General features: G+C 46.1%; 1 protein-coding gene across 2 annotated transcripts in view; it reads right to left on the minus strand.

The window, feature by feature from the left end:
* Positions 1-26,386, minus strand: part of ARHGAP24 (Rho GTPase activating protein 24) — a 399,589-nt gene that overhangs the window by 354,504 nt on the left and 18,699 nt on the right. For both annotated transcript variants that reach the window (XM_083571255.1, XM_083571256.1), the window contains exon 2: positions 11,234-11,370. In XM_083571255.1, coding sequence (XP_083427381.1) covers positions 11,234-11,249 — 16 coding nt within the window. In that variant the 5' untranslated portion in view covers positions 11,250-11,370. The remainder of the gene's footprint in view (positions 1-11,233; positions 11,371-26,386) is intronic.

The following is a 26,386-nucleotide window of genomic DNA, read 5'->3' on the forward strand; positions in this document are numbered from 1 at the left end:
TGCACAGACCAATTGGCCAGTCTTGCCTCCTAATGCTAGGGCAAAGGATGGGATGAACAGCTAATTTTGTCTTGTTTCTGTCTCACTCGCACTCAGCCATAGTGTTTTGAGCAGACTTCCTTTTTGAGAGAATGGACAAAAAACAACAACAACCCACTTTTAAACTGCATGCATTTTGTCTGCCCCTTTTACATAAAACATCCTTTTGAAAGCTTTGAAATATATGCATTTGTCTGCAAAACAGGAATTTTGCATGCATCTTTTATGCAGTACAGTATACAAACTTTTGTGTGACATTTGTGCACACCCAAAACGCATCGCAAAATCTGGAGAAGTGTGCGTGATCTGATGGTGCACTGCTTTCCAATCCACAAGTAAGTGTGGTAGCATCAGATTATGTGGTTGGTCCACCCCGAAAGCAGACCAAATGAATTTCCCTTCCATCTTTAGTGAAATCTGTTGGGGTAGCAAATTCAGTCCCCCAGCTGTGGTTAAGAGAGTGAAGGGTGTCACCAAGACTGCCCTTTCCAAAGAGCAAGCTCCCCCACCAATCTTATTTGGCCTTAAAGGATACCTTAAAATACAGGTAGGTAGCCATGTTGGTCTGCCATGCTCAAAATTATGAAAAAATATTTTGTTAAAATACTAAGCGAGCTCCTCTTGAACCTGTGTTTCTTAATCAGCTTCAAAACCTGCCTTCAAAGCCAAAGGAAGCAGGAATCCTGGATGGAAACAGATTTTCTCTAGAGACAGTAGATTCTCCTTTCTAGAGGCAATGGCGACCATCTATCAGGGATGCTGCAAGTCAGCAGTCTGGAACCTCTGAGGCCACTTCAGCCAAGCCATGCCCATCAAACATGATGCCAGGTGTGGGGAAAGTAAAGGCACAGCTAGGCCACAAGTCGGTTTGCTGGCACTCTGATCAGTTTATTGGTGAACCCTCCAAACTCCATGCAATGCCCCAAAGTTGGTTTGTGGTGGTGGTTTCCCAACCAGCTGGTCATTTGCAGCTTGCAAAGCACAGAGGAGCCATGCCTTTACTCACAAAGTTCAGTTTCAAATTGTGTGGGACCCAAAAATGGGTCATCTGGTATTATTGTGATGACAGATGATTGACACGTGAGTGGCCTGCAGCTGGTGGGGCGGGGTAGGAGAAATAAGATCAAATTCCCTACCTCTGCTACATTTGCATTTCTGCATTAAGTAGCGGGTCATACTAGATGATTCCCAAGAACTCTTTCAACTAACCCAGAACCAGAATTCCATTTTCTAACTCTCTCACAGTGTCTGACCATTTCCTAGCTTCATTCTGAAGGAACGTAGTCTCAGTACACCTGTCCTTTGCTCTGTCTCTCTCTCACATTCTTCAGTTTCTACCTTCTTTTTCCCAAAGCTCATATTTACTAATTAATATAATAATTTATTATTTATACCCCACCCATCTGGCTGGGTTTCCCCAGCCACACTGGGCGGCTCCCAATAGAACATTAAAAACACAATACAGCATTAAACATTAAAAACTTCCCTAAACAGGGCTGCCTTCAGATGTCTTCTAAAAGTAGGAGGGTGTTCCACAGAGTGGGTGCCACTACCGAAAAGGCCCTTTGCCTGGTTCCCTGTAACCTCACATCTCACAGTGTGGAAACTGCCAGAAGGCCCTCGGAGCTGGACCTCAGTGTCCAGGTTGAACAATGGGGGTGGAGACGCTCCTTCAGGTATACTGGACCAAGGCCGTTTAGGGCTTTAAAGGTCAGTGCCAACACTTTGAATTGTGCTAGGAAATGTACCGGGAGCCAATGTAGGTCTTTCAGGACCAGTGTATGGTCTCGGCCGCTCCACGTCATCAGTCTAGCTTCCACATTCTGGATTAATTGCAGTTTCTGGGTCACCCTCAAAGGTAGCCCCATGTAGAGCGCATTGCAGTAGTCCAAGCGGGAGAAAACTAGAGCATGCACCACTCTGGCAAGACAGTCTGCGGGCAGGTGGGTCTCAGCCTGCGTACCAGATGGAGCTGATAAACAGCTGCCCTGGATACAGAATTGACCTGCGTCTCCTTGGACAGCTGTGAGTCCAAAATGACTCCTTCAGGGGCACAGTTACCCCATTCAGGACCAGGGAGTCCTCCACACCCGCCCACCTCCTGTTCCCCAAAAACAGGACTTCTGTCTTGTTAGGATTCACCCTCAATCTGTTAGCCGCCATCCATCCTCCAGCTGCCTCTAGACACTCACACAGGACCTTCACCGCCTTCCATTTGTTTTGAGGTGGACCACTTTCACAAGCAATTGTGTTCAGGAGACTCTATGCCATTCCCCCCACAAAGCGACTGCCAAAAGCCCTGGTCTCTTCAAGCCTAGACAGAATCGGATGATGGCAGCCATTGCAAATTGTGGCTTGTACATGCCGATTGTGTGTGTGAGAGAGATAATGATTTAACACCTTCAACAAAAGAAGTTTTAAAATAGCGTTTACTATTACTCTGCCACCTTCATTGTCTCTCTTTTTGTTTTCTTACACGTCTTGTTCTTTGCATTGGGCTATTCCAGTCTGTTCAGGGAAGCAGAATCTTGTAAATGTAATGCAGTTGTTTGGGGCATTTATTTTCTTCCACAAACAGCGTTCTCTATTTATAGCATTACCTACACGAAGAAGGAAGAGCAGAGAAAGGGACAGAGGGTGTGCAAAGGCAGATATGGCAAAGATGAGGATGCACAGAGAGATCCATGGTGTTCTTCAATGCTGCTTTAGCTGGATTTCCCTGGGATTTAAGGTAGCCAGGTCACAACCCAGAAAGTCCCCCTGTACCTTTAAATTCACCGCAAAGCAGACTTTCCATCTATTTGCCTCACTTTCCTGGAGTCTTGCTTACCACCAAAGACAGCAGGGCTGCCATTTTAGCTTTCAGTGCTGGTGATGAAATAGGAAGCTGAATCAGACAAATGGTCCATCGAGCTCAGTATGGCAGCAGCTCTCCAGGGTTTCAGAGAGCAGACATTCCCATCTCTACTTGGAGATGCCAGGCTTACCACATGGTTAAACTGCACGCAGCAGCTGATGACCAATGGCGTAGGCTGGTTGGCACTTATTTGGACATTCTTTTCAGCTCGCCAGTATTTTTTTTTAAGCTGTTCATTTTAAGAATGTTGCTGTGGCTGTTCTTCAAAACTACGTAATACCGTCAAAATATAGCTGCTCCCGAGGAAGGCTGAGGACTCCCCTTTATTGGAGCTTTTAAAGCAGCAGTTGGATGGCCATCTGTCGGGGACTTTTTAGCTGAGATTTCTGCATTGCAGGAGGTTGTACTAGATTGGGGTCCCTTCCAATTCTACCATTCTCCAAAACGATGCTCTTGTGTGGGAGGAGGATTGACTCAATACCAGGGGAAAGTTGTGGCTGCCCCATTCCCCCATCCAGCTCCCCGTTTGAGGGAATTTGGGACTACAGAATTTCCAGAGCTCCTCCATTTGTCTCACGGTAGAAGGAAAACACACCAGTGGCATTTATTCCGCCATTCCTTTTCAACAAGGCGTGCTTGTTTTCCCCACTTCCTAAAACACGGGCAGACATGCACACCTCTGCATCCAGGATCCTGGTAAACTCCTGCTCAGATGAGAGAATCTTGGAAGGCGCTCCTATTCACCCCCCTGAGGCACTGTGAGCTGCACCCACTGAAATCCCTACCCATTTTGCAAGCACATAGCCTTAATGTGGAAATCTCACATGACTTTATAGAACAAAACAATCCCAGTCAAAGCAAGGAATCCTTCATGGGAAACTACCCGGCACCTGCTTACCAACTTCTCATGAAGGAGAGTCCACCACCTTCTGAAGCAATCATATAGATATTGCGTTTTTGCTCATAAAGAGTTGACGCCTTGAAGAAAACGTTCCAACTAATATTTGCAAAAAAGCCTGAAACATTTCTGTTAGGGATTGTAGGAAAAGACCTGCCAAGGAAATTGAAGAATATCTTCATGTATGCAACAACGGCAGCAAGAGTCTTAATAGCACAAGGATGGAAGAACGAAGAAATCCCAACCAAAGAACTGTGGCAAGAGAAAATGATGGACTATGTGGAACTGGCAAAACTGACACACAAACTGTGTGATAAGGACAACTGTGACTTTAAAGAAGAATGGGAACCTTTTACAAATTATTTAAAGAAACAGCAGACTGAGCTGGACTCCTTGGCAGGTTTTGAATAAACATACACAAATTTATTATTGGTAACATATAGATAGATAAATTAAGGATCTTTACAATTTTATAGTATGCAGAGATTAACATGTGCTGAAAAACCAGAGAGAGGAGCTGAGGGAAGTCTGGGGGTGGGGGTGGGAGGGTGGGGTTCTGGTTTGGGGAGGGGAGGGGTGAGGGGAAAAATAGGGGGGAATGAGGATGATATGTTTTTGATAAATTGTTATGTTGAAATTCTATATATATATATATATATATATATATATATATATATATATATATATAAAGAGTTGACGCCATCTTTGATTACTAACTGACAGGCTCCTGCGACATTGGGTTTATTTGTATGCATTGGGGGAAATCCTATTTTGTGGCCACAGGGTGCCCTTCTTCTCCCAGAGTAAGTTCCTCTGAGAGTCTACATTGCTAGTAACATGGCATAATTTTTTACTTTAAATTTCATAGAATTGTAGAGTTGGAAGGGACCCCACGGGGAACCTAGTCCAAACCCCTGCAATGCAATGGTTTGATGGCCAAGTTTAGATTTAGTTAGGTTACATTTATTTATTTTTTAAAGGTAACTTTCCGATCTCCTAATTTTTCTCCACACTGCTACATTAGCGGTGGCTCAATGTACGCAAGACTATATCCTTCCTCTCCATGTTGCTTTCTTCCTGTGTGTTTGCAGAGAGATGAAAAACTGCAGGAACTCACAGGAAAAGGCCGTGACCCACCCATCCCCTCCCCCCTCCCTCCAGCCTGCGTATTCTGCTATTTCGGGCATCAACCTAATTACCAGGAGCTGTAAATTAACCAAACCGCTATCCCGCTCCAATTATAAAAGTGTCCTTCCTTGGGCCATTTGTCTTATTTGACCTTCAAAACACAATCGTACCTCAATACTTCGGTTCTAGCTGGGAAGCTTTGCAAGTGATGTGCCCGACAGCCAATTAAAAATCCATGTGCGTGCGGGAGTGTGTGCGGTGCTTTTGAAAGCTATTGTTGTAAATTCTGTGGAATGGTTATTGGAGTGGTTGCTGATACAAACAAAGGCCTGCTCAAACTACCTAGTGTAGGGTGTTGCCATGAACACAGAACATTCCTGAAGCTGACACCTGACCAAACCGGGGAGACAACCTTGGCCTACATTTTGTATATCACTCAGTTAATTGCCAGGGTTTGGCTTGGCTTCCCTTCTTTCGTTTTCTTTACAAGTATTTGGAAGTTTTGCCAGAATTATTCGAATGAAGTATACACGGAGGAGCGCAAGAAACGGCATTATGCAGATTCAGACAAATTGTTCCATCTTGTTCAGTATTTTCTGCACCACAGGGGGAGAACCTTGAGCTCATGGTTAGCTCAGTCGGTACAGTTAGAGGTCAGGGTCATAGGTCTGAGCCCCACATTGGGTGAAAGATTCCTGCATTGCAGGGGTTTGGACTAGATGGCTATGGGGTACCGTCCAAAACTCTGATTCCATGGGCCTCCATGTCATGGTCCGGTCTACGGGCGATCGAAGTCCCGGCTGAGAATGTCGGGACCGGGGACAAGATGGCGGAGCAGGAACAGGAGTCCAGAAGCCAGGGGTCCGAGGGTCAGGAAGCAAGGAGTCACGAAGTCAAGGGTCCACGGGTCGGGAAGCAAGGAGTCAAGGAGCCAAGGTCCGAAGATCAGGAAGCAAGGGGCCAAACGCAGGAAACGTGTTGCTGTGGCAAAGAGCCGAAGGGAAATGTTGACCTTATATGCCTTCCCGGCTCTTGCCACCAGGTGCAGTGAGTTACCAAGTGGCCTCACCTGTGTGGCTGCGCCTTGCCTCTCCAGAACAAACTTAGGAAGGCCCCAGCCCTGCGAAGCCCTACTGGTCACAGGGCCTGGCTCCTGCACGCACTCCTGACACTCCAAGAGTTCTAGATTGGCCTGTGAGGCTGTTTGTTTCCCCTACGCTCAGCTCACTTGCCCCATACGTCAGGTCACAGAAAGCTAGGTGTGGCTACCATTTGCTTCCAATTCCTCTGAAAGTAAGGATTGCATTCAGTGTCTTTCCCATTTGTCCAAGACCGGTTACACTTGGAAGTTTTTGACAGCAGCTGACCCCTGCCACAAGAAGGGCTTTCTTTCTGTGCTGAATTCAGTGCCAAAAGCCAGCCCTGCTTTCCACAAGGAAAGCCGCACAGGAGTTCTTCTTTTGCAGCCACAGTCTGGAATCTTTTGCGGCCCCAACTTTAATTAAAGTCGGAGTTGGAAAGGAAGAATTCAGAGAGCATGTCAAGAAGAAGAAGAAGAAGAAGAAGAAGAAGAAGAAGAAGAGGAGGAGGAGGAGGAAGAGGAGGAGGAGGAGGAGGAGGAGGAGGAGGAGGAGGAGGAGGAGGAGGAGGAAGAAGAAGAGTTTGGATTTGATATCCTGCTTTATCACTACCCGAAGGAGTCTCAAAGCGGTTAACATTCTCTTTTCCCTTCCTCCCCCACAACAAACACTCTGTGAGGTGAGTGAGGCTGAGAGACTTCAAAGAAGTGTGACTAGCCCAAGGTCACCCAGCAGCTGGATGTGGAGGAGCGGAGACGTGAACCCGGTTCACCAGATTACGAGTCTACCGCTCTTAACCACTACACCACACTGGCTCACTGCCACATTGACTTTGTCAATGCATGGTCACCTAATGCCCTCCATTCTCAGGTGAATGAAAGACAGGCAGCGCCACCCACTTGTCAGGGACGGCTCATGAAGGGTGGCGAAGGCTTGGACCTGGGAGACCAGGGATCGAATCCCCACTCAGTCATGAAGCTTGCTGGGTGCCCTTGGGCCAGTCACTATCTCTCAGCCTAACCTACCTCACAGGGTTGTTGTGAGGATAAAATGGGGAAGAAAAGAACCACCTGAAGCTCATTGGAAGAAAGAGCAGTATATAAACATAATAAATAATAATAATAAAATAAATTACACTGGATGGCTGCAGGACTTCAGACAAGGGACATTCTCCTCCCTATTTGGAGGTACCATGGATTGAACTTGAGACCGACTGCATGCAAGTCAGATGCTCTGGCACTGAGGCATGGGAGCTCCCCAAATTGTGAGTAAAAATCAGTAGCCACATTTCCACTGATTGAGCGCAGTTCTGTAGTTTAGTCACGTACACACACCAAATGTAGAGATCAGCCCCATTATCCTATGGTACAGTGGTACCTCGGGTTACAGACGCTTCAGGTTACAGACTCTGCTAACCCAGAAATAGTACCTCGGGTTAAGAACTTTGCTTCAGGATGAGAACAGAAATCACACGGCGGTGGCAGCAGGAGGCCCCATTAGCTAAAGTGGCACCTCAGGTTAAGAACAGTTTCAGGTTAAGAACGGACCTCCAAAACGAATTAAGTTCTTAACCTGAGGTGCCACTGTAGTTCAGTTTTCACTTCTATTTCACTTCCCAAACCTAAATGTGAACCAAAAGGCAGCTATCCTTAAACTTTTCACACTTTTACGAAATGGCAGTGTCATTACTGAACAAATGAAATCCCAACTTTGTGCAAAAAAAAGGGAATGTTGGGGGAAATGGTCACAAAGATGTATACACCAGGGAAAATAATGTACAAATATGCATTCTATTAGTGGAAATTGCTTGCAAAACTGCATATATTAGGAGAAATGCACACAAAAATGTTGATGCAGACATTTTCATGGGGAATCCAAAGCTGAAACTGGAATTGACAAATCTTTCCACCCACAAGGCAATGAGGCGTGTTGCACCATGAAGTTGCTTTGTGGCGTGGTTCCTCCTTAGTTCCCACCTACACAAGCTCTATGGAGCCAAGATACCTGAAGGGCATGAGAAAAACTAAAGATACTTCCAAGGATGAACACAGCAGCAGCAGCAGCAGCAGCAGCTGGTACTGCCATCACAACTATTCTCTGTACCACAATTTTAATGCAAGCTTATGATTAGATAAAACTGCCATATACCGTCAGACCATCAAGCCCAGGCATGGAAAACTGGTAGATCTCCCAATGTTTTCACTATTTTGTATTTTATTTTTAAATTTGTATCCCGCCCTTCCTCCTAAAGGAGCCCAGGGCAACAACCAACAGCAACATCTTAGGAACAATTCCAGTACAGATGGGAGACTGGGAAAGATCTCCGCTTAAAAGGCTTCCTGAAAGAGGAAGGACTTCAGCTGGCACCAAAAAACAAGACAAAAAAGACAGCAGAGATAGAACCTGTCTAATGTTCAAGAGGAGGGAATTCCAAGGAACAGGTGCCACAACACTAAAGGCCCCTTTCCAACAGTGTGCAGAACGGATCTCCTGATAAGATGGCATCTGCAGGAGGCAATGGAGGTTCTACTTAGCTTTCATAGTCCATTGTTGGTCATGTTTCTCTGCCCCATCAGACCTGCCTGGGTAGTGGAATGCAGAGTGGAACCTCTGCAGCTGATGGCCAAGTTCATGTGGGAGGAGGCAGTTCTTTGAATATCCTAGTCCCAAACCCTTTGAGCCTTTGGAGATAGTACCGTATTGGCCTGAATATAAGCTGCACCCAAATATAAGCCACACCTTTAAAATTGTAGGGGGAAAGAGAAAAAATACCCGAATATAAGCCGCTCCCTTGCTTGTTGCTCCTGGCTGCATACTGGGCAGTGGGGAGCCACGCTGTGTTGCCGGCGGCCTTTCATCTTCCTTGCTCTCTCCCTACCCACCTTTGGGAGAGAGGATGCGGGACTATGCGTGGGGCATGGGGTGGGCGCCGCTTCCCCGTTCTCCTGGTGCTGTTTGCCCCGCGCTCCTGGCTGCACGAATATAAGTTGCACTTCAACTTTTCACAGTTGGAATTTTGGGGGAAAGTGTGGCTTATATTCGGGCCAATACGGTAATAATCAGCACCTTGAATTGCATCTGGTGAAATGAACCAGAAGCCAGTGCAATTGTACCCAGAAATGAATCACAAGCCAGATTGGTGTGATACTGTAAGAAAAACATATACAGTAGACGCTCGGGCTGCAAACGTGATTCGTGCGGGATGCATGTTCGCAACCCGCAGCGTTCACAACCCGTGTCTGCACGTCTGCATGTGCATGGGTTGCAATTCAGCGCTTCTGCGCATGCACAAAGCACGAATTAGCACTTCTGCGCATGCGCAACCCCTGAAACCCGGAAGTAACCCATTCCGGTACTTCCGGGTTTTGGTGGTCCGTAACCCAAAAAAACGCAACCTGAAGTGGCTGTAACCCGAGATATGACTGTACCAGAAAGTCTTCCAGCCACAGCATTTTGCACCAGCTGTACATTTTTAGGTTGTTTTTTTTAATCTAAGACAGTCTTCCCAAACCTTGGGTCCCCAGATGTTGCTGGACTCCAACTCCTTTCACCCCGCCCCCAACAAGTCTGGCCAATGGCCAGGAACGTTGGGAATTGTAATCCAGAAACATCTGGGGAGTCAGGTGTGGGGAAGGCTATTCTAACATGTGTATCTTGCCCTTCCTCTACATTGACATAGATCCCTCTCCCAAATGCACAGAGTTGTATTTCTAAAATTATCAGATTTGGGATATGTTTTCCCAAAGCAAAAAACCCCCAACTCTTTCATGCAGAGACAGTGTGAATGACAGAGAACTAAACAGGGGTCTGAGGCCGGAAGGGGAGGGGTGAGCTATGGTCCTCCAGATGTTGTGGGACTGGCTGGGTCTGATGGGATTTGGATTCCAACAACATCTGGAGAGCCACAGGTTCCTCAAATCTGCTTTAATGCTTGGTCATCAAGTCTGGCAACACTCTGAAAATATCCGAGTCTTTTGGAAAAACACACACACATTTGTGAGAAACATCTGAAAACCACATTAGACAAGCTCCGATTGTGATGGATGGAAAAAATAAAAATACCCACCAAATAACGAAGCAATAAATTGGGGGAAAAAATATAAAAAGGAAGGCAAAAAAGGAGTCTCCATAGCAATTTTAACTACAGGAATAAATGCTCCAGACTTGATGAATTTTTAATACAGCAATGTTGACAGATATAGAATTCAAAGGATGCTCAAATAATGAAGTTGGGGGAAGTGTCATCAAGTCTCTCCTTTAGAATACCCAAACGTTTACCTCATCCAACTGAAGATACTGTCCAGAGGGCAGTCATTCAACTATCTGTCAGGGTCCATCTCTCAATAAAGGGAAATATGAAAGGGAGAGGAAAGTAGAGCAGAAGCTTTGTTGGGGTGCAAGGATTCTTGAACACAGGCGCATCACATACCTATGACATTTTCAAAGCCTTTTTTCCTGGTAGGTCATATTAGGGGGCTCATGTGACTCACCTCCATGTGTTGAAAGGTGTGGGTGAGGTTGAAAAGCCACGCGGGGAAGCTCAGTGCCCCCACCACTGCGTGCCACTGCCACACACAAACACCCAACACCCACCTGCTCAAGCTACATCAGAACAGGGTTCCTCCTCATGTACATGACTAGAGCTCCCCTATATCAGTAGACAAATAGAATGCCTCTTGGCATAGCTTTGGCACGCAGGAATCAAGGTAGCAAGGTGGTGATGTGGAAGGAGGCGAGCTTTGCCTGCGCAACCCTGTACACGGCTTCTTTCAATGTGTGGAGGGGATTGGGTGGAGGGAAAACACCCTTTTTAATCACACTGTTGTTATGCAAACATAGTGAAATATACTCAGAGTCGAGAGTGGATTTCATGCTCTTTATTCAGCTCATAGTGGTGAAGAGGAATGGAAGTTTACCCAGAATATCTGCTTTATATACACTATTTACACAATGGACCCCACGTGATTGGCTAATTCTGGGATTCTCCTGTAGGCCAATCAGGTTGCGGATTCACTTCCACCTGGAGCTGGATTGGGGGGCTCCTGTGGACCAATCAGACTGCCGCATTCTGAATCCTATTCAGCTCAGTACATAACACATAGTGAAGGTACGTAGACCAATCAGACTGCTACATTCTGGATCCTACTGTTCTAGGACCAATCAGACTGCTGCATTTTGGATCCTATTCAGCTCAGTACATAACACATAGTGAAGGTACGTAGACAGTCTTACCTCTTATATACTGCATCAATCACCTGATCTCTGTAGGAGAAGACCGCAAAACAGGATGGCGACGCCAGCTATCTTCAGGGCACCATGGCCTTCATCCAGAATGATGGGCACCTCAACAACTGAGAATGGGTCCATGCCTGCAAAAGACAAAAGAAGTTTCCAGTTTCAAGAGTCCCCCATCTAGGAATATAGGCATCTTCCCCATACCGAGTTAGACCATTGCTCCGTCTGTCTCAGTACTGTCTACACTGACTTGCAGTAGTGCTCCAGGGTTTTGTACAAGAGGTATTCCCCAGATATGCCAGGAATTGGACCACCCTTCTGCATTCACATCAGGTTCTCACGCAAAGAGGCCCTCTCTGCGCAGGAAGAGAGCACCTGGCAATGTCCTCAGGGAGATATAGGGCCGCTCCGGATGATGAGGCACACTCCAAAGCCACTGCAATCTCTGTGTTATGTCAGAGAGAGAATATGAAGACACAATCCATTAATGGCATTCTACTCCAGTGAGATTGTGTGCTACTGGCCCCAAATGTTGAAGGGTTGCAGTTAATTGGGCACTTACATTATGGTTACCAGATTTTTTTTTCAATGAATCTGGGGACACTTTATTTATTTATTTTGAAGCTGAGTAGCAACAGGGAGTCGGTAGTGGGGATGGTGAGGCAAAAGACCCTGGGCCCAAGCACACATGCATATTGTATAAAGGTGCAAAGCCCTTCTTTCGCACCTTAAAAAAACTGGGCAACGGCGTGCCACCCGCAAATGACTCCTGCACCTCCCTGGATCTCCTTCCTGCTTCCCCCTTTGTTTTGACAGATCACGGGAGGCTCAGGAATCACAGGCAGGCGGCTGTTGCCCAGGAGGGGCCAGCCTGATAGTGCAGTTGGCTCTGGCTGGCTTCAGGAGCTGCTCACTGCCGTGGCGCAGAAAAAATGGTGGGTGCCACGGCAGCGGGCAGCGAGCAGCTCCTGAAGCCAGCCAGAGCCAACTGCGCTACCAGGCTGGCTCTGGGCTGCTGAGGCTGCCGCTGCCACGTTTCCCAGGGACAGATTTGCAAATCTGGGGACATTCCAGAGACGGAATTTGTCCGGGGACAGATTTGCAAATCCGGGGACTGTCCCCAGGAACCAGGGACGTCCGGTAAACCTAACTTGCACTCCTCTCTGGTGGGAGCAATGGCATCGGAACAGGGAGGCCGGGGGCGGTGTGCCCCAGGTTCCATGTCTGCGGGGGTGACAAGAAGTCACCCTGCGGGGGCTCACAGTGGCGCAACCAGCCATCGCGCCGCCACAGCCACATGTGGAGGATCCTCCATTTGCGGCTGCAGCCACCAGCAGAGGATTCCAGCATCGTCCGTATGGCGCTGGAGCAGCGGCGCCGGCAAACCGCTATGTGCAGCGCATGTGCGGCGTCACTACATACAGCGCATGTGTCATATTTAGCGATGCCGCACATGCGCCCTGCGTAGCGATGCCCACCCCAGGTGTCACAACGCCTTCCTTCACCCCTGGGTGGGAGTGTCTGCAGATAGTTGCTGCCAGGCCTGTGGTAATAGGACTCCTACTATTGACCTCTAGCACCATAGTAAATGTTGGACAATTGCCATTACAGAGAAACTTACACATGAAATGTATGCCAACAAGGGACAAGCAAGACAGGATGCCTTTTATTTATCTTCCATACTGAAAAGACTGATCATGCAAGGACCCTTCCAGCCCAGTCTGGAAACAAATAATTAAGGATTCAATAATTAACGGTTCGAGTGTTTGGAGAATCATCATCAGTTAATGTTATTTATGATGCATCAAGTCCCTCCATCTGACGAATATGATAACGGTGATTGCCTTTTCCCATATTAGACCCATAATGAGAGGGAATATTATGCCAGCTCAGCTGTAACACTGTTGTGGTTCCCAGGCCCTTCATGTGGCCTGGAGTTTAATTTGTTTGTCGCAGGTGGTGAGGAGGAGCTCTTCAAAGAGTAGGGCTCAGGCAAATAAGGAGGCCCAAGTATTTGCAGAGACACTGAAAAGAGGTCGTCAGGGAGGTCAAGCCCAATGCAAAAATATAACAGCTCCATCTGATAATTGCTGGTGCAACTCTGTTGCAATTCAGAGACATAAAGGCTATCATAAGACTGGCTCTGGAGAAGTGGATTTATCTATTAAGTTTATATCTGACCTCCAGTATATCTCAGGGAGCTCAAGAGGGAGTATGTGGTCCCCTTTCCCTCATTTTATCTTCCCAACAATCCTGGGAGGTAGGATAGACCAAGTCAGAGGCAATGACTTTCGCATCTTCCCCCAACAATTGAGGAGCTCTCCTCAGCTTTCCATCCAAGTTGCAGCAACTGCTGCCTGACCTGCTGGGTTGAAGCCACCAACTCTTCAGTATTCCCAACTTTGGACCCTTGCTGCAACCTGTCCCTGAACCATATCTCCCAGAGCAGAGCCCGAGTACCAAATATTTCCATATTAACAGCAATTGGGGATGAAGTGCGCACATCTTTGAAAACCACATCTGTTCACAAGAGCTGGAAAATGTGCATCGACCAGATCATTGGACTTAAATGGAGGCCATTGCTCAAATTAATACTGGCAGTTTCCCATGCTTCATGCTGCATTAACCAGATTCACAAGTTTTCGCCTTTTAAAAAGCGCACAGATTTGCATGATTTGTATAAGCAACCTTCAGCACAGGGCACTTCTGTGAGGAACTGCCTAACTCAGCGATATCAGGTCAAAACAAAGACAGTTCACCTTGCGATGCATTTTCAAAATCGAAAACACAAAATTCAAAACCGCAAAGTTCCATCTTCTAACCAACATCGAAGAAAAAAACTCCCCCATTATATAAAATTTCCCCATACCAAAATAACAGAAGCAGCAACCACAGAAAGCAACATTAAAACCATCACATGTGAAGAGGATGCTCTTTCTAAATCTATAAAACAGCACTGCTGCTAAATTAATAAAACTATTAAATACCTATGAAAATTAATGAAAAGCCTAGGGGAGGAGGAGAAAGAATTTTACACAACTGTTGTATACACAACAGAGGAACTTTGCTTTCACTATAGGCAAAATGTCAACAAGAAAGCATATTTTGGGGGCCCCTCCCCAAAACAAGAACCACCAGGGTCACTTATCACTTGCCGTGAGTTTATTTGCAGCACTGAGACACGTGCTAGCTGGCGTTTCTGGAGTTAAAAATATTTGCCATATCTAAAAAGAATATCCATCACCCAGTTACTGAGCACTAAAATTTATGCTGCGGCTGCTATTAGCTTTGCATATACTTTACAACCAGATAAAATCACATTGGTTTTTTTCCCCTTCCCTTGCTCGCTAGTTCAGCAAATCTTTATAAAATATGCCATGCCCAAGAATAATATGGCTATCCAGCTTCTTCCGTTAATCTTTCGCTAATTTCCATTCTTTCAATATATCTCAAAATAGCTTCCTTGATTTGTTATTCATAGTAGCAGCTATTTGTTCATTTTCTTACAATCCTCCCAGGATACCCGGCCCGTTTCTCTCAATGCCATGACCGCACTGTAGATATTCCACTGCTAAGCAGGATTTCATTATTATAGGAGGATTTGAGGGGCAACGTGACATGAAGGTGAAGTTTGTACCACTTTAACTGTACGCAGCAGTTTCATCCTGGCTCTGCAGTCTTCTAGTGCAGTCCTAGACGTACCTACTCTATGGTCCTCTGACCACAGGTTTCCCATTCCTGGTCTAGCCAAAAGGGGACTGGCAGAAGCAGCAAGTGAGAAGAGTGCTGCTTACAGGCTTCCCGTTGTTGAACTTCCATGAGCAGAGTCATTTTGGACTCACAGCTGTCCATGGAGATGCAGGTCAATTATGTGTCCAGGGCAGCTGTATACCAGCTGCATCTGGTACGCAGACTGAGACCCTATCTGCCCACAGACTGTCTCACCAGAGTGGTAGTTATCTCTCACTTGAACTACTGCAATGCGCTCTACATTTGAAGGTGACTCAGAAACTGCAATCCAGAATGTGGAAGCTACACTAGTGACTGGGAGCAGCCGAGACCATATAACGCCAGTCCTGAAAAACCTACATTGGCTCCCAGTACATTTCTGAGCACAATTCAAAGTGTTGGCGCTGACCTTTAGAGCCCTAAACGGCCTCGGTCCTGTATACCTGAAGGAGCGTCTCCACCCCCATTGTTCAGCCCGGACACTGAGGTCCAGCGCCGAGGGCCTTCTGGCAGTTTCCTCACTGTGAGATGTCAGGTTACAGGGAACCAGGCACAGGACCTTCTCGGTAGTGGCGCCCACCCTGTGGGACGCCCTCCCATCAGATGTCAAGGAAATAAACAACAACCTGACTTTTAGAAGGCATCTGAAGGCAGCCCTGTTTAGGAAAGTTTTTAATGGTTGATCTTTTTATGTTCTGTTGGGAACCGCCCAGAGTGGCTGGGGAAACCCAGCCAGATGGGCGGGCTATAAATAATGAATTATAATTATAATTACCCAGCCCTCTTTTTCATTTGCACACACAGCCATGACCACGGGGATGTTCAGTTCACAGCTTTTATTAGGGGATTAAGTGTTATATAGCACACGCCACCAGCCACCCATCAAAATGCGAGAGATGCATCTCCCTGAGCCTTAAAGCAACCTCCCTGGATTAACGTTTCAGGCAGCTGTCCCTACCCAGGAGTCACAAGCACTTTGGTATCCCATAAATATAGCCCAGCAGTTCCTTGGCTGGAAGCTTTAACTTAGCCTTTCCTGGTGCTAGCATACCGTAAGATAGAACATCCTGCTCTTGCCTTCCAGGACTGTCCCAAGTCCGGGAGGGTTGAAGGAGAGGAATCTAGCCAACAAGGATTTCTGGCAATGCTTACCCACCTTCTGGGACTTGTGGGGGAGAGTCTTCCTTCAGCCTCCTTCTTAGCAAGTTCCCATCTGGGGGGCAGCTAGGTATCCTCTGCAGCCATACACCAGGTCCTGCCACCAGCTAGTCACTCCAGTCTTCTCCAAGTGTTTTCCCCCATTTGCCAGTTTCTCCCTGCTTGCCAGACACACCTCTTCTGAATTATAAGGAGTCCTGAAGCTCAATGGTCTACAGCTGGGTCTTGTTCCAGCCAGGTCTCGTTCCAGCTGTTTCTTATCAAGGAGTGCCACAGGGAGGGAAGTTAGCAAGCCCTGTTGATTCTGCCTCCAAGTCAGGTTATTCTGCTCTGTTTTTAGTTGTCCTCCATTTATTCACGATGCTCTATTGTCTTGCTGCAGGATCATTTTCATCAGCCCAGGGGCCATGTTCTTCCATGGACAACCTTCTGGGGGCCAGTGATTACAGAATCATAGAACTGTAGAGTTGGAAGGATCATCTACATAGCTGTCAACATTTCCCTTTTTTTAAGGGAAATTCCCTTATTCCGAATAGGATTCCTCGCAAGAAAAGGGAAAAGTTGACAGCTATGGTCATCTAGTCCAACCCCCTGCAATCCAGGAATCACACACACACACACACACACACACACACACACACTTTTCCATCCTCCATCCAGGCAAGCAAAAAGTATTACTATGGTTCAGCAACAAGGCAAAAGTATTTAAGGAAGATCCAGAGAAAAGCTGATGTCCTGGGAGAGGGCATAAGAAGAAGAGAAGGAGAGTTTGGATTTGATATCCCGCCTTTCACTCCCTTTAAGGAGTCTCAAAGCGGCTAACATTCTCCTTTCCCTTCCTTCCCCACAACAAACACTCTGTGAGGTGAGTGGGGCTGAGAGACTTCAAAGAAGTGTGACTAGCCCAAGGTCACCCAGCAGCTGGATGTGGAGGAGCGGAGACGCGAACCCGGTTCCCCAGATTATGAGACTACTGCTCTTAACCACTACACCACACTGGCTCTCAGGAGAGAGTCCCAGGGAACAGTCCCAAGGGCCTGATATCGAGATTGGGGGGCCACAATCAATCCTCAGACCCTAGACTTTGTTTTATTCTATTGTTCTGACATGAGGAGTCAAGACTTGCTTTGTATCAGCTGAGGCTCCACACCACAAACACATCAATTGCAACCTAATATCCTCAGAATAAAGCTGTACAGAAACATTGATTTCTTATATTTCATCCCACGGGAGATCAATTTGATATGTGAAATCGATTTAAATTAACTTGTACTTTTCCTGCAGATTAATCAAGGTGGTTTTTTTTAAAAAAAAACCACGTTCAGTAAATGGGTGGTATTAATGCTAGTCCTACTCAGAGTAGACCCACTGAAGTTGATGAACATGACTAACTTAGGTTTGTTAACTTTAAGCAGGACTTAGCCGAATGCAACCCAAAGTCTTTAAACATTGCCAACATTCTGACATTATTCTCTTGGAGCTCAACTAGACAGGACAATTGGAAATCCATGACTGAAGTTCCCAGTGCTTTAAATTTTTTAAGATTTTTTTTTTAAGATTAATAGCAGCTGAGGCTCCTAACAGGAATTTGGAATAGGGGTAACTTATACCAGGGTATGTGGGTGGCGCTGTGGGTTAAACCACAGAGCCTAGGACTTGCTGATCAAAAGGTCGGCGGTTTGAATTCCCGCAACGGGGTGAGCTCCCGTTGCTCGGTCCCTGCTCCTGCCAACCTAGCACTTCGAAAGCACGTCAAAGTGCAAGTAGATAAATAGGTACCGCTCCGGCGGGAAGGTAAACGGCATTTCCGTGCACTGCTCTGGTTCGCCAGAAGAGGCTTAGTCATGCTGGCCACATGACCCGGAAGCTGTACACCGGCTCCCTCGGCCAATAAAGCGAGATGAGTGCCACAACCCCAAAGTCGTCCGCGACTGGACCTAATGGTCAGGGGTCCCTTTACCTTATGCCAGGGTAAGTTACACTGACTTCCTATGGTTAAGATTGCTCAGTTAGTTAAGCAAACTTTTGTATACGAAGGCCATACAAACGAGGAATCCTATAGATGTCAGTCATTATTACAGCTTAGCTTTATTTTTCCAAGCCAGATATACAACCAGTGGCAGACTTTGGGCTTTAACATTTCAGAGGCGATGCCAAAATTTGCCTCCCCCCTCCCCCCTCGCCTCTCACCTTCCATTTTTCTGTCATTGCTACAGCGCCCCCTGCAGCAACCCTCTGAGGCAGAGTGGGTGCAGGTGAACTGGTTGCGCTCCCCTAAATCTGCCACTGTACAAAAACTACAGTTTTTGCCTAAAACAAATTCCATATTATAATGGATAATTAAAATTCATGCATAACCTTTGGCTGCCATTCATTTAAATAGTAATAATCAAAAAAATCAGCATTATTACAGGAAGAGAGTGCTTTGATTTTAGAGTAGATTTTATCACATAATAGAAAATTAGTGCTTTAATAAAAGAATGGACATCTCAATTTGGTCAGAAAAGGGGTCGTCCACTCATTCTACACTTTCATATGTGAAAGATGATGTCATTATCAAGTCCATACTCCAACACACAAAGCTATTCAGTGGGTCCATGTTGAATAACACAAGAGGGGAACAAGGGACTTTGGAGGGACCAGAAATAATTCAAGATCACACTGTGGGGGCTTTATGTATTGCCGCTATCAGAGATATTATATAATCAATGGCATATATCAGAACTCAAATCCACATTAGGCCTTGATCTGTTGCCTGAAGGATGTCAGGGAAGGTGGCAGCCTTTGTCGGGATTCACAGAATGCTGTGTAAGATAGTAAGTCTACAGGCTTGAGTTTCCTAGTTGATGCAACAGGCTGATGCAATACTTTCTATGGAGGTGCTGGGTCAGAATGACTCAGCAGTAATGTGCTGACAGTTGATTGGCTGTCATCGGTTTAAAAGGGAAGCCTGTCCAGCAGTAAAGGTGGTGGTGTAGAGGAGTGAGGTCAGAGAGAAAGAGTCTTCCTATTTGCCTTAAGGTACAGCCAGGTACTCTGCCTGACTGTATGAACTGGTTCTGTAGATATTTGTATATACAGTGGTACCTCGGGTTACATACGCTTCAGGTTACAGACTCCGCTAACCCAGAAATAGTGCTTCAGGTTAAGAACTTTGCTTCAGGATGAGAAGAGAAATCGTGCTCCGGCGGCACAGCAGCAGCAGGAGACCCCATTAAGCTAAAGTGGTGCTTCAGGTTAAGAATAGTTTCAGGTTAAGTACGGACCTCCGGAACGAATTAAGTACTTAACCTGAGGTAGTAAAGGTAAAGGGACCCCTGACCATTAGGTCCAGTCGTGACCGACTCTGGGGTTGCGGCGCTCATCTCGCTTTATTGGCCAAGGGAGCCGGTGCACAGCTTCCAGGTCATGTGGCCAGCATGACTAAGCCGCTTCTGGCGAACCAGAGCAGCGCACAGAAACACTGTTTACCTTCGCGCCAGAGCGGTACCTATTTATCTACTTGCACTTTGACGTGCTTTCGAACTGCTAGGTTGGCAGGAGCAGGGACCGAGCAACGGGAGCTCACCCTGTCGTGGGGATTCGAACCACGACCTTCTGATCGGCAAGCCCTAGGCTCTGTGGTTTAACCCACAGCACCACCCACGTCCCTTACCACTGTATATAGCTCACAATAAATAATACTGCACTGAAGAACCTGGGACTCTGAGCATTTCTGCTAAAGCGCCGTGAAGAATTCGCGACAGCCTTGACCCAAGATGCCTCTTTATATTAATTGCCAAATTGGGTCAGGTGATTCTCTATAGCCTATTAATTTTTTAAGCTTGATGGTCTGTGCAACCAGAAGATCTGATTCACACACTACTTTGTGACAGGGGCATTCAATGATAGTACTGCTCAGAGGAGACCCATTGATGTTAATGATTAATTTCAACTTTTTAATGCTGTTTTTACTGCATGTTTATGTACTTTCATTGTAAACCGCACTGGATTTATTAAAAAAACACTAATAGCAGTATATGAATATTTTTGTACAGTTGTACCTCGGAAGTCAAACTTAATCTGTTCGGGAAGTCCGTTCGACTTCCAAAACGTTCGGAAACCAAGGCGCGGCTTCTGATTGGCTGCAGGAAGCTCCTTCAGCCAATCAGAAGCCGCAGAAGCCACGTCGGACGTTCGGGTTCCAAAAGAACATTTGCAAACCAGAACACTCACTTCAGGGTTTGCACCGTTCGGGAGCCAAAACGTTTGACTCGCAAGGCGTTTGACTTCCGAGGTACGACTGTATATAAATAAAATGGTCATATTTAAGTTAGCTTCGTTGATCTTAATGGGTCTACACTGAGTAGGACTTAGCTGGATACAACTCACAATTAAGTTATATTTTGCAGTCATTATTTCCTTTAAAGCAAGAGTTGTACAGTGGACACCCAAATCGGGAAGCCAACTCTTGCCAGTAGCAGATGGCGTGGTGAGAGAGGTGCCATTCACCTGGCGTTTGATTTATTTGCATTGCATTGCTTACCAGGACGTAGATGGGAAGAAGCAGTGAGGTTGTTGGGGTGCAAATGCCCTGGCAGGAACTCTGGGTGGGTTTAGCTGGTGTGTTTGCACCACGCCAACCTTGCCCATTGCCTCTCCCTCCTGGTAAGCAGAAGTAATGCAACCAACCAGAGGCCCATAAAAATAGCCACCACACAAAAGCAACATCCCACTGTCCACCTTGCCATCGAGTAATATGCAAGCCTGATCATTGTCAGAAAGAATGAAAGAGAAGTTGTTGCTCAATTCTGCAGGTCATCTTGCAGGTCACCTTGACGCTGAACAGCAATGGCATTGAGAGGATATCATGAAAGGAAAGTTGCACAAAAGCTCCTTCCTGATCTAGTTACCAGTTTTTAGAGACTTGCCACGTAACTAAAAGAGGGACACTCCTTGCAAAAATAATCTCGGACCGTCTCCCTGCCAAATCTCATCTCTGAAAAAATGATTGCATTACCAGTTGATGCCTGCTACAAATAATATGAAGATGATCTGAATAAGAGATGGACATGTTTTAGTAAAACATTCACCTAAGTGAATTTTCCTCTCTCTGTTATTCTTGGAACATTATTCTTCCACTAAATGATTGACAGGTAAGCGGTTTGCCAGTGAAGCAAATTTTGGGAGGGGCAGAGGAGAAAAGAGGGTGGGAAGTTGGTGTAGCAGCACTATTATTATTTCTGTATTATCATCATTATCATTATCACCATCACCACCATTTATAAATTCAATATGTATCTTCCACATTTCTTTGGCGATGCACTTTCCAATCTAATATTTATTATGATCACAGATCAGCCAGAACAACGGACTTTAAAACACAACAGTAATGCATAAAGACAGAGGTGACTAACCTCAGATGTTGCTGAATGAGATGCAGCTCCCATCAATCCCAGGGAACATAACTCAGTGACCAGAGATGATGGAAGGTGTTGTTCAGCAACATGTGGAGGACCACAGGTTCCCCTATCCCTGTACTAGGATGACAGCAGCAATAAAATCCTTCAGAATCACAGAGTTGGAAGGGACCACAAAGGTTGTCTGTTCCAACCATCTGCAATGCAGGCAGTTCTTTTGCCCAACCTGGGGCTTGATAACCCACACCCCTGAAATTAACAGCCTCATGCTCTGCCAATTAAGCTATCCCAGAGATTTCTTTCCGGTTTACATCATCTTCCTGGGGGTTGTGGGCAGGGCTTTGAACGGTCGAGAATGATTGAGGTGAGCATCAGCAGCAAGAGAAAAACATTACTGTGGCCATTTGGTGGGATTACAGTGGTACCTCAGGTTACACACGCTTCAGGTTACAGACTCCGCTAACCCAGGAATAGTGCTTCAGGTTAAGAACTTTGCTTCAGGATGAGAACAGAAATCGCGCTTCGGCGGCGCGGCAGCAGCAGGAAGCCCCATTAGCTAAAGTGGTGCTTCAGGTTAAGAACAGTTTAAGGTTAAGAACGGACCTCCGGAACGAATTAAGTACTTAACCCAAGGTAGCACTATATAAGAAATAATTTCAACTGGTACACACCTGACTCCCACAAATGGTGTGCCTTTGCTCAAGGAAGGAGGTTTGTGAGAGCACGGTCAAGATTTGTCCTAGAAATGGTTGTCCAAAAAAGTAATGAAGGCACAGCAGTAGCTGATGACTCTCCAGGTGATGAGAAGAGACATACAAATATTGGATCCCTTGAAAAGTGGGTGGAAAAGTAAACTGCTGGGGGGAAACCAGAGCACTAAAGAGCAATCACGGCTTTGTGGACCTGCATTCCTCCTAAACGCTACAGCAACACCCTCTGGCAAAAGCAAATATTTTAAGAGGGGAAGTGCTAGCAGGAAAGCTGTTTATAGCTTATTGCATATGAAGTGGTGGAGGTCACAGCTAACATCTGTTTAAACTTGGCCTTTGCAGCTTTGAAGCCTGGGCTGGCTCTAGAGCAGGGCCATCCAATGGGGTGCCCTCCAGATGCCGTTGAACTACAACTCCCATCAGCCCCAGCCAGCACGGCCAATGGTCAGGGATGATAAGAGTTGTAGTCCAGCAATGTCTGGAGGGTTACAATGTGGTTAAATTGGCTAACCCTGCTGCAGAGAGTGCAAGGCCAGGCATTGGGGGAGGGATCTCTCACTTCTGGCAAAGAGACCATGCCCCCCCAAGCAACACTGCCCCCAACTGCATGGATATGGGAATGCGCAAGAGTGTCTCTTTTTTCCAGCTGACATGTTTAACTGCGTAAGACATTCAACCTCACATTTATAGAAACAGAACTGGCTGAAGAGAAATGCATCTTGGGATACTGCCGGGGAGATGGGGGCATCAGGCAGGCCCCCAGCTGGCTCCAGCCACCGGCCGGCAGCTGGGCGATCACCGGTCTCCCTTCGAACAGCATCAAACAGCGACACGAGCTTCAGATACGTTTAGAGACTCGTGCACGCTCTATCAGCAGAGTGAATAAATCTTCTCGCAACGGAAGAGGCGGACAGAGCCATGTGTAAACATTATCTACGGCATTTTATTCAGCATAGTTCAGGAACAAAGGAAAACATGTCTGCTTCCCTTCGTCTCCAGCAAAACAGCTAAAAGCAAAAGCAATATACAAACGGAAGTTCCCAGCAAGTGCTGGAAGTAAACAGGCATGTGACACACAGCAGTCATGCCTGTTCCCTTTTAAGGTGGAATGGAACTATATCCCAACAGCGATATGGGGAGCTGAGAGGGAAAGGGGGGGGGATACTGTGAAATCAGGTGGAAGAGACTTTCCCCAAAACAGAAGATGTCACCTCCACCTCCCTCCTTCCATGTTCCGCGCTACCTCACACCAAAGCCATTCAGAGGGTCCCACCATAGGAGCCAACTCCTAGGGGCTGAGGTCCCTTTAGCCACCCCAATAAAATATTTGAGGGGGCCCAGAGTCCCCCAAAGTTGATGGGCATTGCCATTCAAATGGTGTGCATGTCCCATGTCTTGTCATTGATTATTGGGGGGAGGGATATTTTATTCAAGTTGGCATCTCTGGCTCCCACATTCCTTGAAGGAGTCTTTTCAAGGACTGCAGGGCAGTGAAGAGGGCAGAGAAATCAGCTTCCCCCTAACCCTGTCTTCTGTACATTCAAACCATCGTGTCTTTTTACTACGATGCCCTGGAATGTTCATCTTGCCTTGTCCCACTGAGAGGAGCTCCTTGATTCAGATACCCTGCCAATTGTTTCCCTTAAATAGACTCTCCCGTTTTTCACAGCCTTCACACGTTTGACTTGGCAACAACAAAATGGGCTGTCTTCTTCTTCTTCTTCTTCTTCTTCTTCTTCTTCTTCTTCTTCTTCTTCTTCTTCTTCTTCTTCTTTTCCCCTTGCTCAAAAGTGGAAAAAAAACAAGCACCTGAATAACTTGTCCCAACAGCTGTTTGGGGCTGTTTACCTTTCCACAATGCAATTTTGAATAATTACTGTAATCCCTCCGAATTCTTCATATTGTCTCATCTCGCCGCAGACAGACAATTTTAATTCAGCTAAGGAGTGCGGGGGGCTTAATACAAAGAGCACACACAGATGATTTTATGTATAAAAAAAATTAACAGAAAAGAAAAAGGGAAAACCATCAAAGGTAGATGCTGAGCTCTAGTTAAAAATCAAATGTATATTGTCTGAAGACAGCTATTCAGCAGCCACCATCTTCAACTCTGATCGACAACGGATTGCATCTGGCTGTCTCAAATATAACCTGTGCCCTCTGCACAAAATACAGTAGACACATTGTGTAAACATGCACCTCTCTGCTCCAGAATACTGTCTTTTCATCCCATAATCACAGAGTAAGACTGCCAGCTGGGTTTTTCTTGAAATGTACTTGGAAATTATCCTTGGGCTGAAAGCTTGCGCATGTTTACTTGGCAGCATGCTTTATGAATGTCAGGTGAACTTATTAAAGAAACACAGATTGGACTTTGCTGCAGGATTTGTCAGGTATACACACACACACACACACACACACACACACACACACACACACATGTATCTCCATGGAAAGGGTAGTGCTCAGGGACTTCCCTGCTGTCATAATGAACATTGCAGTAAGGAATTCCCATGTGCTTCTGGAGCACTTTTGTAATGGAAAATAACAAGTCCTTATTGACCACAGGACTTTTGATTACATCCTTTTCATATATTCCAGCTAAAAAACCCCAAATTCAATTTTTTGGGTACCAACAAATTTTATAAAGATGATTTGTATGATCTGGCAAAAGCTAAGCACTTTTAAAGCACATCCTTTTCAGCTTTTGACCAAAATTGTGTACTGCTCACATACTATTCCTGAAACTCCAAATGTCTGTTCAGCCCCTAAATTTTGTGGACTCTCTTTCCTTAGAGGTTTTTAAGCACATGTTGGATGGCCATCTGTCATGGGTGCTTTAGCTAATATTCCTGCGTCACAGGGGGTTGGACTAATGACCAGTGTGGTGTAGTGGTTAAGAGCGGTAGTCTCATAATCTGGAGAACCGGGTTTACGTCTCTGCTCCTCCACATGCAGCTGCTGGGTGACCTTGGGCCAGTCACACTTCTTTGAAGTCTCTCAGCCCCACTCACCTCACAGAGTGTTTGTTGTGGGGGAGGAAGGGAAAGGAGAATGTTAGCCGCTTTGAGACTCCTTAAAGGGAGTGAAAGGCGGGATATCAAATCCAAACTCTTCTTCTTCTTCTTCTTCTTCTTCTTCCCTTCTAACTCTACAGTTTTATGATTCTATGACATTGTAAGAGTTTTTCTAAAATCTAAAATTAGCTGCAGCCTCCCACCCTCAGACAACTGGATTAAATTTTCAGCCATAGCAGCCCCCTTAGCAGATACATCCAGGTGTTTTGTGCAGGGCCACTTTAAAATTTGATATTGAACCATTTAAACCAAGGAGAAGTCTGTAATGCTTTGAATGTTTTCCATAACTGGATTCAATTTGCAGACATCGTCACCCTTTCTGAAGGGATGAAGCCTGACAAATTTCAGAAGGATAGCTGCCAGTGGTTCTCTCACAACAGCAGACAATGCCATTCCTGGATGGTACAATAGGAATCACAGAAGGGTGGGGTTCATAAAATCATACAATTGAGTCTAACCCTCCACAATGCAGGAATCTCAACTAAAGCATTAATAATAATAATAATAATAATAATAATAATAATAATAATAATAATAATAATTTATTATTTATATACCGCCCATCTGGCTGGGTTTCCCCAGCCACTCTAGGTGGCTTTCAACAAAGTATTAAAATACAGTAGTCTGTTAAACATTAAAAGCTTCCCTAAAGAGGGCTGCCTTCAGATGTCTTCTAAAAGTCTGGTAGTAGTTGTTCTCTTTGACATCTGGCGGGAGGGCGTTCCACAGGGCGGGTGCCACTACCGAGAAGGCCCTCTGCCTGGTTCCCTGTAACTTGGCTTCTCGCAGCGAGGGAACAGCCAGAAGGCCCTCGGCGCTGGACCTCAGTGTCCGGGCAGAACAATGGAAGTGGAGATGCTCCTTCAGGTATACTGCGCCGAGGCCATTTAGGGCTTTAAAGGGGAGCACCAACACTTTGAATTGTGCTTGGAAACGTACTGGGAGCCAATGTAGGTCTTTCAAGACCGGTGTTATATGGTCTCGGCGGCCGCTCCTAGTCTAGCTGCTGCATTGTGGATTAGTTGTAGTTTCCGGGTCACCTCCAAAGGTAGCCCCACGTAGAGCACATTGCAGTAG

This window comes from Podarcis filfolensis, assembly GCF_964270895.1.
Source record: "Podarcis filfolensis genome assembly, chromosome: 9".
Taxonomy (NCBI): domain Eukaryota; kingdom Metazoa; phylum Chordata; class Lepidosauria; order Squamata; family Lacertidae; genus Podarcis; species Podarcis filfolensis.